Source organism: Dermochelys coriacea, chromosome 16 (assembly GCF_009764565.3).
Source record: "Dermochelys coriacea isolate rDerCor1 chromosome 16, rDerCor1.pri.v4, whole genome shotgun sequence".
NCBI lineage: Eukaryota > Metazoa > Chordata > Testudines > Dermochelyidae > Dermochelys > Dermochelys coriacea.
The window spans coordinates 398137-409283 of record NC_050083.1 but is presented as its reverse complement, the minus strand read 5'-3'; the positions used below and the strand labels follow the sequence as shown (position 1 = coordinate 409283).

General features: G+C 44.7%; 1 protein-coding gene across 15 annotated transcripts in view; it reads right to left on the bottom strand.

The window, feature by feature from the left end:
• Positions 1-11147, bottom strand: part of FKBP15 (FKBP prolyl isomerase family member 15) — an 81483-nt gene that overhangs the window by 57972 nt on the left and 12364 nt on the right. For 9 of the 15 annotated variants that reach the window (XM_038374622.2, XM_038374621.2, XM_038374618.2 and 6 more), the window contains exons 3-4: positions 1365-1455; positions 628-697 (exon numbers count right to left, since the gene is read on the bottom strand). In XM_038374622.2, coding sequence (XP_038230550.1) covers positions 628-697; positions 1365-1455 — 161 coding nt within the window. Of the gene's footprint in view, positions 1-627; positions 698-1364; positions 1456-3390; positions 3464-11147 lie in introns of all 15 variants that reach the window. The other 6 variants (XM_043499135.1, XM_038374620.2, XM_043499138.1 and 3 more) reach the window with 2 other exon arrangements.

Genomic DNA, 11147 nt, shown 5'->3' with positions numbered 1-11147 from the left:
TGCACCCATTTAGGGAGACAAAAGAAGAAGGGAAGCTGGAGCTGGCAGGGTACAGCGTAAGAGGCAGCACCAGATCAAGGGTAGATTGGACTTAGGTTATTTCTTTTAACATAGCTTGCTAAATACTCCTTTGTTCTACAGTTAGAGTGGCAGATAACTATATGAGTGGAGCTGCATTCAAGAACTGATTTTTTTGTATAAAAAGGTCAAATAGATCATAATTCATATCAATTTGTTTACATGAACTCAATTATAAGGGATATGCCTATGTATTTGCTAATGGATCTGAGATCAGGTTCACAGTTTGAAAGCATCCGAACGAATACCAAAATAGCTTTTGTATAAAAAGACTGCAATGGAATAGACATTCCACCTTCTTTAATGCGTTTCAGTCTCAGGTGAGAAAATATATTTACAATAGCCTTGCTGAATGCTCAGAGAACAGGTGCAGCTACAAAAGTAGCTGGTAGCTGAGCACCTGAGCTACAAGAAACCTAACAGGGCTGGAAGTTACCAAACAGGAATGGCAGTAAAAATGATAACATTAAAAATGAGAAGCAATTCAGCTTTGCACAAGATGTGCTTTTAGAATAGGAATATGTTAAAGAGAAATGCAGCTTCTCTCACCTCTTTGGTAGCATGGTTCCCCACCACAGCTGCTCCATACTTGCCTTGCTTAACATATTGCCCATTTATGCTAAAAGAAAGTAAGATAGTCAGTTGCAAATCCATTCCCTCTTCACATTTCTTTGGTGTTTATGAGGAGCTTTTCACTTTGGTATCCAAGGATCACTTCCTATAGACTTCTATGTCAGACTGATGTCTCCTTAACTCAGTAGAGCTCAATCTTTTTCACTTGCCCAAAACAAAACAAAACAAAAAAAAAAAAGTCACAGGGAACTTAAATTCTGGTATTTTTTAAACTTGAGTGATCTTTCCACAGCAGAACTCTGACAGACATCATGTATAATTTTGGTACTAGGCTCCCCACTCTGGTTTTCAAAAGGTGTGAATTTAGCATTGATAAAGAGCATCTGACAGAGTGGGTCACAAACAGTGCAATTACTGCCCCTCAATCAAAACATGTAACACTCCTCACTGTTTAAGTCCTGGGCTTCACAGATATCTGGCAATGGACCATGTACTCCTAACCTGGAGAACACAGATGTTCCATTTATAGGCTTTTTTGACCCAAGAATTGTACCAAATCATGTGGCATGTGTGTAATGGGGACACAGACATAAAAATCCCTTTCCTCGCCCAAAAATATTTTCCTCGTGATAAAACCTGAAAATTGTAGTCCAGGTCTCTAGCAATGAAAGGCCAGCGCAGGAACTCTCAGATCTGCCTACTATTATACTTACTATCGAAAGGCATGAACTGCTGCGGCGACAAATACTGATGGGGCTGCTAAAGCCGCTGTGGTTGTAGGCATCTTCTGGGCTGGCTGACCTGCTGAAGAATAAACCAGAGTGAGAGAGATGACAGCAGTGGAACTTTTTTCACAATTGGAATTGACCAGCATGCTTCAAAATACAATAGTGTTAAGTTTAAGATTGCATTGATTTGTCTACTGTAGACAGTTTATCAAACTAATAGCAAGGTGCATGTAGACTGACCCAGATCATAGACTACCAGGGCTGGAAGGGACTTCAGGAGGTCATCTAGTCCAATCCCCTGCTCAAAGCAGGACCAATCCCCAACTAAATCATCCCAGCCAGGGCTTGTCAAGCCTGACCTTAAAAACCTCAAAGGAAGGAAATTCCACCATCTCCCTAGGTAACCCACTCCAGTGCTTCACCACCCTCCTAGTGAAAAAGTTTTTCCTAATATCCAACCTAAACCTCCCACTGCAACTTGAGACCATTACTCCTTGTTCTAGCAGCTGGTACCACTGAGAACAGTCTAGATCCATCTCTTTGGAACCCCCTTTCAGGTAGTTGAAAGCAGCTATCAAATACCCCCCCACCTTCTTCTCTTCTGCAGACTAAATAATCCTAGTTCCCTCAGCCTCTCCTCATAAATCATGTGCTCCACCCTCCAAATCATTTTTGTTAGCCTCCGCTGGACTCTTTCCAATATTTTTCCACATCCTTCTTGTAGTGTGGGGCCCAAAACTGGACACAATACTCCAAATGAGGCCTCACCAATGTTGAATAGAGGGGAATGACTATGCTCCTACTTATACTGTTAGCCTTCTTGGCAAAAAGGGCACATTGTTGATTCATATCCAGCTTCTCATCCACCGTAACCCCTAGGTCCTTTTCTGCAGAACTCCTGCCAAGCCACTCGGTCCCTAGTCTTTAGCAGTGCATAGGATTCTTCCGTCCTAAGCGCAGGACTCTGCAGATGTCCTCATCAGATTTCTTTTGGCCCAATCCTCTAATTTATCTACGTCCCTCTGTATCCTATCCCTACCCTCCAGCGTTATCTAACACTCCTCCCAGTTTAGTGTCATCTGCAAACTTGCTGAGCATGCAATCCATGCCATCCTCCAGATCATTAATGAAGATACTGAACAAAACTGGCCACAGGACCGACCCTTGGGTCACTCTGCTTAATACCGGCTGCCAGCTAGACATGAAGCTATAGATCACTACCTGTTGAGCCTGATGATCTAGCCAGCTTTCTGTTCACCTTATAGTCCATTCATCCAGCCCATACTACTTTAATTTGCTGGCAAGAATATTGTGGGAGACCGTACAAATGCTTTGCTAAAGTCAAGGAATAACATGTGCACTGCTTTCCCCTCATCACAGAGCCAGATGGTGAATCCATTTTTTGTATTTACCTAGAACTAGCCCTTACCAATGCAAAGAACCAAATTCAGAAGAGAAACAGGAGTCAGAGAGCTGTTCTTCGCCCATTAACTGCTACTAGTGCAACTACAGTTGTTGCAAATCTGTCGTTGCAGCAAATCTCAGATGGAGGGTCAGAGGGGACAGCAACTGCCAGAATTACTGGGATAGCTATTATTATGGTTTTACCCAGGTAATAGATAATCTAACCAAAAGGTCACTGTGCAACAGTATTAAGGGTCTCCATTTCCCAAACAAGCAAAGGAAACTACCAAGGCTGAAGTTCAATCCTTAGTTTGCCTAGAGTTTAGAATAGAACAGGGCCCCTTGCTTGGGGCTTGTCTGTAAGCAGACTTTGGGTGCAGCAAGCCAGGGTGTAAATCTACAGTGCACCAGCCTGCTGTGCACTAAGTGTCCGTGTGGATCCTACTACTGTGCACTAGGATTTTCTAGTGCACACTGACCTACTGCTGTTTAACAGCGTAATAGGTCAAAAGTGCAAAAAGGGAAATTCTAGTGCGCAATAGCAGGGTCTACATTATCACTTTACGTGCAGCAGGCTGAGGCGCTCTCAATACATACTGTAACTTACCATGCACTAAGTCTCCATACAGACAAGCCCCAAGACAAGGCACCCTGTTCTATGCTGAACTCTCACTTACCAGCTGTAAGATAAAGGTAAAATTTGTTCACGTTTTGAGAAGAGCTTTGGTTGAAATACTATAGAAATGCTATGTATTGATAAAAAGGGAAAACATGCCTACTGACCTCTCAACAGATCTGTGGTCTATTCCAATCTCAACAGTGATCGTTCACAACAGCAGCAACCAAACCTTTACTTTGCATTTTTACACACCCCGAGCAGCTGTTTTACTATTCATACTGTACAGTGAAGTACAGATTGTAATGTACTGTACAATTTGAAAAACTGCTTGCCAGCACACACACATTGAAAATTATACAAGCATTGTGCATCATAAAATAAATATTGATGGCTAATACCTCACTGCCATCTTATATGTACTGTAGAAGGAACAATATATTGAAGAAATTATGGATGCTAGATACAGTACATCAGGTCAGGCAAGTTTTGTTACTTGAAAGGACTTAACACAAAACATTCTTGAAGTTATTTAGGTGTTGTATTAATTGAGATGGAATACACATGGGCTAAAGGTGTTAACCTAAGGCGATCATAGTCCAACATTAAACAAGGTTCAAGGTTTGGTTTACAGAGACCTCAGCCTGCTTAGTACCATGGTAAACAATTACAATCCTTTTAACCTTTTATTAAAGATACAGAAAAGGAAAAAGTTGAAGCATTTGAAAAGTACTGAGTAAGGCTTTCATTTTAACAACATCCCTTGTTCCCTTTTCCTTCCAAAATCTCTCTCCAGCTGAAAGGAAACACGCTTGTTTGACAGTTTGTTAGGTGGTATTAAAGATGGAATGACTGTCCTTTGGAGGAAAAGAAAAGTTAGTTGAGATGGACTGGAGCTGTTGTTCTCAGGGTCGATTCCGTTTCCTAAAAAGAAAACCACACACAGGACAGGAGAGAAAGAACAGCAAGAGAGAAAATGCAGCTTCTATCTCTGGTGAGGACTCTCACTTGCAGCCTCAAAGCTGAAGAAATACAGCAACTCCTCACTTAATGTTGTAGTTATGTTCCTAAAAAAGGCAATTTTAAGCGAAACGATGTTAAGTGAATCCAATTTCCCCATAAGAATTAATGTAAATAGGGGCAGTTAGGTTCCAGGGAAATGTTTTTCACCAGACAAAAAAGACTATGTTATACACACACACACTCTGTGTGTGTGTGTAAGTTTTAAACAAACAATTTAATACTGGTACACAGCGATGAGGATTGTGAAGCTTGGTTGAGGTGGTGAAGTCAGAAGGTGGGATATTTCCCAGGGAATGCCTTACTGCTAAATGATGAACTAGCAATCAGCTGAGTTCTCAAGGGTTAATCCACTGTTGTTAATATAGCCTCACAATCTACAAGGCAGCATGAATGGAAGGAGGGGAGACAGCATGGCAGACAGAGACAGACACGTGTGTGTGTAAAAAAAAGGAGAGAGATGCGCATTGCCCCTTTAAGTATGCTGACCGCACTCTAAGTACACTGCCTTTTTAAGTAGATCAGAAAATTGAGACAGAAGTTGCTGCCAGGAAGCTCCCTCCATCCTGAGCCCTGTTGTGTCCCTCCCTGCTCTACAGAGATAGCGTAAGAGGGGTACAGGAGCAGGAGGGAGGGGGACACCCAGACATTAGCTCCCCTCTTCCCGCCTCGCACAGCAAGCAGGAGGATCTGGGAAGCAGCTCCAAAGCAGAGGGCAGGAGCAGCACATGGCAGTGGCGGGGAAGGACAGCTGAATTGCTGGCAATTGATAGCCTGCTGGGCCGCTGCCGCACATGGAACTTAGGGGAGCGGGGAGCTGATGGGGGTTGCCGGCCCACCCTGGTTCCAAGCCCCCCCCAGCTTGCTCCAACGGGATGCTCTTCCTGCAAGCAGTGGACAAAGCAGGCGGTTGCCAAAGGACGTTATAAGGGACCATTGCGCAACTTTCAACGAGCATGTTCTCTAATTGATCAGCAACGTAATATCGAAACAACATTAACTGGGACCACTTTAAGTGAGGAGTTACCATACAGGTCAATCACATGATCTGATGAGCTACTCAGAGACTTGATAAACTTGTACCAGCACTGGGCTGTTTAAAGCACTGCCTTTTGTTGCCCCTCTGGTCACAAGCTAACAGCAGTGTCACAAAATATACAATCTTAGCTGGTTAAACCAGACTCATTAGACAGAAGAAAAAAGTAGAGGGATAGGAAAGACAAGAAATAAGAGGGGAAGGTGATGGGCCAAGGGAGGAAGAGAGTGTCACATCCCAGGGGGTTTTTGGATTTCAGCCAGTAGAGGTCGCAATGCCATCTGGCTCCCTCTCTCTTTTGGACCAGTCTAGTCAGGACAACTTTCAGGATCAGTATGGCAGCCATGAGAGTGAAGCTTGCTGCAGTAGCCAATTTTTCTCCCCAAAGTCTCTTTACGGAACCAGAAAGGGAGTGATGGGCAGAATAGCCCATCCTTTCATTATTTTATCCACCAATTGGGCCTAGTTTCCAGCACACCAATTTCAGTTCACTAATTTATGGTCCACACTTTGTCGTCTCCCTACCTAGCATGATCTTAACACAGTAGAACTTTTTGTTTGGACTAATTCCGTCTCCCTTTCACAACTTTTCCCATCAACATTTGTTCTTGCAGATTATTGTGACATTTTATGAACTACTTTTTACAATTAAACTCACAGTTAGAATAAATTTGTAGGCCCAACTAAGAGTGCTTAACTCCCACTGAAGTCAATAGTGGTTAGATACGTTTAAATATCTGGCCCTTCGTATACCAATTTTTGATGGGATCAAAATGTAAGTGATGTAAAACAAGAACGTGCGCCTTTAAAAAAGGCTTGCTGCTCTGTGATGTGGAAATTAGAACCTCATATTTCTGGTGGGCAGGACACTAACTTGATGTGCATGCACACCCTGATGCTCTACATGATTCAGCTGATCAGGCAGGGTGATAGGCAGGGTATTGAAACATAACAAGAGAGGGTTTTCTGGACCTCAAAGAGCAGAGGTCATTTTAATACTCTGCCTAGTCAGAAGAACAAACATGACTTTCAGCATGCTCAGTGCAAAGGCACACGCATAGTAAAATATATGCGCCTTTAATAATTCAGCTATTTCAGGCACTTTTAATGCCTCAAACCAGCCTATGTTTTTACTAGGAGCTAGCCAACCAATACAGATAAACTAACGGAAACAAAGCTATCCACATTTGCTATCTGGTCCAAGAAGAGGATTTCCCAACAGCAAGCTAAGCAGAATTATAGATGCTTTAAGAGTTTATAATGGAGAATTTGACAAAGTTAGAGGGCTGCAAAGAGCCAGTGAAACACAGATCTGGGCCATCCTGAATCAGCTCATTATATATCAGCTCCCAGCAGCAATTATTGGTATTAGGCAGCATGAAGAGACTGATCTCTGGCCTAAACCTCAATCTGCAGCAAGCAGATTTATGTATTGACAATTCAGAACCACGCAAAGTTGTCAGGAGAAGGTGCTGAAGTTTTGGCAGTTGGTACTTTCGGTAACTGAGAAAACAGTCTGGCATTTCAAGATTCAAGCCTTAGCCGGATGTTTTTGGTGAACTGCTCAACAGTGAAAGAATTAATATTGAAATTTAAATTGCCATCTTAGGCCTGGTCTACACTTCGGGGGTGGGGGGGAGAATTGAACTAAATTATGCAACTTCAGCTACATGAATAATGTAGCTGAAGTCGATGTACTTAGATCTGGTAGGTCTACTGCTGACACTCCCCCGTCGACTCCGTCTACACTTCTCGCTCTGGTGGAGTACCGGAGATGACGGGAGAGTGCTCGGTGGTCAATTTATTGAGTCTTCAACTATACGTGATAAATCGATGCCCACTGGATTGATTGCTCTGGAGGTAAGTGTAGACATGCCCCAAGTTTCATAGTTACCAGCCCATTGAGACAATTGGGGCAGATTAGAGTTGTCAGATTGAGTCTGCAGACAGCACCTTGCGGACTGGAAACTTTAAGTGAGAGCTTATACTCCTGAGCATTATTTTGTTGCAAGAATCTGTGGCAAATTCCAAGGCACCTTAAAAATACAAAAGGCCCCGTCTACTGCTGTATGTTATTTATTAAAAGACAGCTACTAAGTTAGTTTGCTGTTAGTCTTGGCCTTAGTTCTCTTTTCTAGCCAGCAGCACACATGCCTAGAGGGTTTGCTATTCATGTGTGTTATGTTATCGCCCAGTTATCATGTGTTCATAGGATCTGATCTATGCCCCAACCTGTAACCAATCCCTTGAGAGGGACCCCTTTAGTGTGCCAGACTCCAAGGTTCCACACAGTTCCAGAGGGGCAGGCCCATGGCCTCCACAGCTGCAAAACTGGGCCTTTGGGTTCTTGCAATCCCTCTTAGGGGCTCCCTGCAGCCAAGACAGACAACTGTAGGAGACTTGTTCTGTACCTTTTCTCAGCAGCAACATCAGGCAGCCTTTTCAAAACAATGTAATAATTTGTTAGTCACCTGGCATACGGAATCTGAAAGTCCTTAGGTCTACATAAAGAAGCAAAGGTTAAGACACAGCAAATTCTAGGGCACTCTTGAGCCTTGTTGCTGTAGAAAAAAAAAAAAATCTCTGCTTCCCTTCTGTCTCTGTTCCTTTGTCTAAACCCCACATGAGAGCCCTGTGTCTGAGAGTTTAGCTCTTAGCATAGCCACCTAACATCAGTGTCTCCAGCTCAGGGCCTTTGCTCTGCTTCCCTGAGAGCAGAGTTAGGCCTGGTCTACACTATGAGTTTATGTAGGATTTATCAGTGTTAAATCCGAATTTACCCTGCACCCGTGCACACAACGAAGCCATTTTTTCCAAACATAAAGGGCTCTTAAAACCGATTTCTGTACTCCTCCCCAACGAGGGGATTAGCACTGAAATAGACATCACCATTTTGAATTAGGGTTAGTGTGGACGCAATTCAAAGATATTGGCCTCTGGGAGCTATCGCACAGTGCATCGTGACCGCTCTGGACAGCGCTCTGAACTAAGATGCACTGGCCAGGTGTACAGGAAAAGCCCCGGGAACTTTTGAATCTCATTTCCCATTTGACCAGGCAAGCTCATCAGCACAGGTGACCATGCAGTCCCAGAATGGAAAAAGAGCTCCAGCATGGACACAACGGGAGGTACTGGATCTGATTGCTGTATGGGGAGAGGAATCCGTGCTATCAGAACTACGTTCCAAAAGAAGAAATGCCAAAACATTTCAAAAAAAAATCTCTGAGGCCATGAGGGACAGAGGCTACATCAAGGATGGAACACAGCGCCACGTGAAACTTAAGGAGCTCAGACAAGTGTACCAGAAAACCAAAGAATCAAACAGACGCTCCAGGACAGAGCCCCAGACATGCCGCTTCTACGCTGAGCTGCATGCAATTCTGGGGCGGGGGGGGCCGCCACCACTACCCCACTCCTGTCTGTGGACTCAGATGATGGGATACTCTCCGCCATGGCTGAGGTTTTTGCAGATGGGGACGATGAGGACGACGACAAGTTTGGGGAGAGCACACAGCACACCGTTCTCCTCAATGGCCAGGATCTTTTTATCACCCTGACTGAAATACCCTCCCAAACAAACCAAGCCGGAGAATGGACCTCTGGTGAGTGTACCTTTTTAAATATAATACGTTATTAAAGCAAGCGTTTTTTAATGGATTAAGTAGCCCTGAGGACTTGGGATGCATTTGTGGCCAGTACTGCTACTGGAAAAGTCTGTTAACGTGTCTGGGGATGGAGCAGAAATCCTCCAGGGACATCTCCATGAAGCTCTCCTGGAGGTACTCTAAAAGCCTTTGCAGAAGGTTTCTGGGGACAGCAGCCTTATTCCATCCTCCATAAAAGAACACTTTACCATGCCATGCTAGTAGCAAGTAATCTGGTATCATTGCAAGACATATATTCAGAGGTGCCTGTTCCTATGGGGCTGTTTGCCTGTGGCTGAAGAGATATCCTCCCCGCAGTTAGCCATGCGGTTGGAGGGCAGGGGGCGCATTGGCACTGAGCTGTTCGCGTTTGGCTAGCAGGGATTTTCCCCGATACCAGCCAGGTGGCGGGGGGAGAGGAAAAGCGATCATCCCAGAGAACTGCATGGGGGGAAGGGGTTAGTTTGGTTTCTGCTGCTGCACGTTAACAGGAAAACAGCAGCACTAAATGGCCAACTCAACGGGCTTTGCTTGGTATGGGAGAGGAGGACACTGCTGTTATGAAGACTGCAGACGTCGAAATACTATGGCTTACCATGGCCACCTGCAAGCCGAATTCCGTTGCCCGGAACTGCGTGTGTGATCTCTAACACCAAAGCCACAGGCATTCAATATTTTAAGATGCAAAATGCGACCTTGTACCAAAATCACATGTGCTACATAATGTGAATAGCGTTGTTCACCGTGAAAGAGTATAGCCATTGTTCTGTAAAAGGTATCTTTTTAAATACTTCACTCCCTTTTTTCCCCTCCAGCAGCTGCAAATGTTTCGAGCCTCACTCCTCCGTCCCAAAGGCTATCTCAGATAAGGTGGCAAAAAAAAAAAAAAAAAAAAAAACGCACGCACGATGACATGTTCTCTGAGCTCATGCAGTTGTCTGGCACTGACAGAGTTGTGTGGAGGGACACAATAGCAGAGTACAGAACGGTAGCCGATGACAGTGAGGAGAGGTGATGGCAGGAAGATCAGAGGAGGCATGAGGAAATGCTGGTGCTACTGCAGGATCAAATGGACATGCTCTGGCATCTGGTGGAGGTTCATGAACGGCAGCAGGATCACAGAGTGCCACTGCAGCCCCTGCTTAACTGCCCTCCATCCTCCCCAAGTTCCATAGCCTCTCCACCAAGGCGCCCAAAAACGCGGGGTGGGAGGCTCCGGGCACCCAACCGCTCCACCCCAGTGGACAGCACAAGCAAAAGGCAGGCATTCAACGAGTTTTAAAGTGGCCTTTTCCTTCCTTCCTACCCTCCTCCCACACCCCACCCGGGCTACCTTGTGAGTTATCTTCCTATTTTTATAATCAATTAATAAAGAATACATGTTTTTTTAAACGATAGTGACTTTATTTCCTTTGCAAGCAAGCTGTGATCGAAGGGGGGAGGGTGGGTGGCTTACAGGGAATTTAGAAGCAACCACGGGGGTGGGTTTTCATCAAGGAGAAACAAACAGAAGTATCACACAGTACCCTGGCCAGTCATGAAACTGGTTTTCAAAGCTTCTCTGATGCGCATTGCTTCCTGCTGTGCTCTTCTAACCGCCCTGGTGTCTGGCTGTGCATATTCAGCGGCAAGGTGATTTGCCTCAACCTCCCACCCCACCACAAACGTCTTCCCCCATACTCTCACAGAGATTGTGGAGCACAAAGCAAGTAGCAATAACGGTGGGAATATTGGTTTTGCTGAGGGCTGAGAGAGTCAGTAAACCGCGCCAGCTACCCTTTAAACGTCCAAATGCACATTCTACCACCATTCTGCACTTGCTCAGCTTATAGTTCAACAGCTCCTGTCTACTGTCCAGGGTGCCTTGTATGGCTTCATGAGCCAGGGCATTAAGGGGTAGGCTGGGTCCCCAAGGATAACTATAGGCGTTTCAACATCCCCAACAGTTATTTTCTGGTCTGGGAAGTAAATCCCTTCCTGCAGCTGTTGAAACAGACCAGAGTTCCTGAAGATGTGAACATCATGAACCTTTCCTGGCCATCCCACAT